At 37.9% G+C, this 2,500-nt stretch overlaps 1 protein-coding gene across 4 annotated transcripts in view; it reads right to left on the reverse strand.

Moving 5' to 3' along the window:
- The window catches only part of LOC125036363 (glutathione S-transferase C-terminal domain-containing protein homolog), a 3,162-nt gene that overhangs the window by 190 nt on the left and 472 nt on the right, over positions 1–2,500 (reverse strand). For 3 of the 4 annotated variants that reach the window (XM_047628932.1, XM_047628934.1, XM_047628935.1), the window contains exons 2-3: positions 1,887–1,996; positions 1–1,694 (exon numbers count right to left, since the gene is read on the reverse strand). The exon at positions 1–1,694 is cut by the window's left edge and continues 190 nt beyond it. In XM_047628932.1, the coding sequence (XP_047484888.1) occupies positions 1–1,694; positions 1,887–1,893 (1,701 nt within the window). In that variant the 5' untranslated portion in view covers positions 1,894–1,996. Of the gene's footprint in view, positions 1,695–1,886; positions 1,997–2,078; positions 2,489–2,500 lie in introns of those variants that run through there. The other variant, XM_047628933.1, reaches the window with a different exon arrangement.

Below are 2,500 nucleotides of genomic sequence, written 5' to 3' on the forward strand. Positions count from 1 at the left end.
TTGTTTAGTTTTTGGATTACTTTCATCATGGGTCTGATCTGCTGCATGGCCCAGAATTAAGTAATCTTCTACAGAAAGAGAAAGGCTGCAGAATAATTGGCTTCGTGGGTATTCTAAAATGTGATTAGTTTGCACTCCCCCATAGCAACATGGACAGCACACAAATGCTGCTTTCTGATTTATACACTTCTGCAATACCAGATCAGTGGCTACTCCACATGCATGTAAACATACACCAACATTGAAATAACCTTGGAAATAGTCAAGATTACTTTGAAAAAAATGGACATTATGGATTCCAAGGCACTCTATTCGTTCATATGCACGGATCAAAGAAGCTTCACTGTTTTCAACAAATAAAATCTTGCAATTTGGTAGGCAATATGCCAAGACAATACCAACATGACCTCCACCTGCACAAAAATCAACAATTATATCTCCATCTCTGGCTACTTGCCTGACTGCAGAAATGATGTTTTCAAGTTGTTGGCATTTTCTTTCTAGTCTTTTAGCAGGCATTTGTCCGGCTTGGGGACTAAATGCAAGTGGATACGATGACCATGAAATATTTAGATCATCCGATGGGTGACTATCATATCCTGGATTAACACCTGCTTCATCCAAAACTTTTAAAATTCTCTCTATGTCATGCTGGTGCGTGAAAGACCGCCAGCGTGGCTTATATCTCTCTGGATCACTCTTGTACAGACTCTCATTAGGGACCACTGGAATTATTACTTCTAAAGTATTCATATCTATGTCACAAAAAGAATTCATGGTTATCAACTTACCAAGGACTGGTAAAGCATTTTTCACATACTCATTGCAGGATATAAGGCCATACCATCTTACTACTAGTGGACACACATCATTAAGTATCACATGTTTCTTTAAAACTGAAAGCAAGATGTGAAAACTTCCAAAGAGCATGATATCGGCTAAAGTCATATCTAGCCCTTCCGCAAATTCATGATCTAATTCTGGGAGTTCTGATAACTTTTTTGCACAAAGTTCCTGTTGCTGAACTTTATCTGCTACATTTTTTTTGATAAGGTACTGCTTCCTTTTAAGGGCATTGTGTAAAATTGGTGGGTGTTGCAAGTGGTGTTCAAATCTTAAAATATCTTTTGGAAATACCAGTGTTTTGCTATTCTTACTGTAAATATTGGAAAAATCTTTTAGTGCTCTAATACTCTCAATTTCACAGAATTTAGTCCAAACACTAACTTCTGCACAAGCTTGCAGACACCCTCCACGAAAACCAAGAAACTTTTGACAAAAATGTCCTGGAAATACTTCAACAGTTTTCCTTAACATAAACCTGAGAGAAGCACACAAACCTGCAACACACCAAGGTTTACTTGTCGTTAATACTGCTGGTAACAAGCAGCTTTTTATCATATCTGGACATTTATCTTCATCAATACAAAAGAGTGGGAATGAAAGTGTTTTAACATTCACAGGAAACCATAAATCGTTATCATATTTGTTGGCACTTGATTCTGTGGCACTGTTATCCTCCCTCTCAACAAGCACCACATTCAGAGCTGGATTGCGGCAGCACTCGAGAGTGAAAAGGGCCACCAAGGAGTCTGCAGTAACATCAACATAATTATCCCTCTTCTTTCCTATGAGAAATATACAATCTTCTTCCATGATTCTGGGAGACTCAGGATCTTTCATCGTTTCTATTCCTAAAGAAAGAAAAGAGAAAACTCATCAAACACTTCTCTTTTTAAAATAAAAACACTGTAGGCATATGTACAAACATATATTGTTTTAAAAATTAACATGTGTAATAAACAGTAATTTCAAACTTCTCTACTTAATGAGTGAACATATATATAATTTTCATGTTCGATATAAAACCAAATAGTGGGTCATACCATTCATCTTCAAGGGAAACTGCCTCTTGAGGTTTCTTCCAGAAGGAAATCCTTGTAACTCCAGATTCTATGATGTTTTGCTCTACAGCCAGTAAGTCAGTACTTCACACCTAAAAAGTACAAAGTATTAGACTTCAAAATCACTTTTCAACGACATTTTCTTGCATAAGGATGTTTTAGGAATCCTCTTACTGGTCCATCAAAGAAGTAAGGTTCAGGATTTCTGAATGTTGCTATGGCAGAAGAACTCATCTTGCCTGCAGGTCAGTGCAGCTATGCTTGAGGTGGGGGCCAGTAAAACACTAGCTGCTGGGCTGAACTCTTACGGATTAGGAGGAGGATCTAAGTGGAACAACTGAGGGCTGTTTACATTCAACACAAATTTTATCATTAGATGGTGTACATAAAAGAAAACATACTCTCACACGGGTAGCTTAACAAACCAGAACTTCACTTTAGTTTAGGTAACATGAGGTATATGACCGATACATGAAATAAAAGTCTCCTTATACTGATAACCATCTTTGACCTCTCAACACTGAAGTTCCCTCCAAACCCCTAGCCTGTTTTCTTCTGAATCTGAAGCTCCCTCCCACCCGCTGCTGGGCTCCCAT

The sequence above is a fragment of the Penaeus chinensis genome, chromosome 21 (genome assembly GCF_019202785.1).
Source record: "Penaeus chinensis breed Huanghai No. 1 chromosome 21, ASM1920278v2, whole genome shotgun sequence".
Taxonomy (NCBI): Eukaryota; Metazoa; Arthropoda; class Malacostraca; order Decapoda; family Penaeidae; genus Penaeus; species Penaeus chinensis.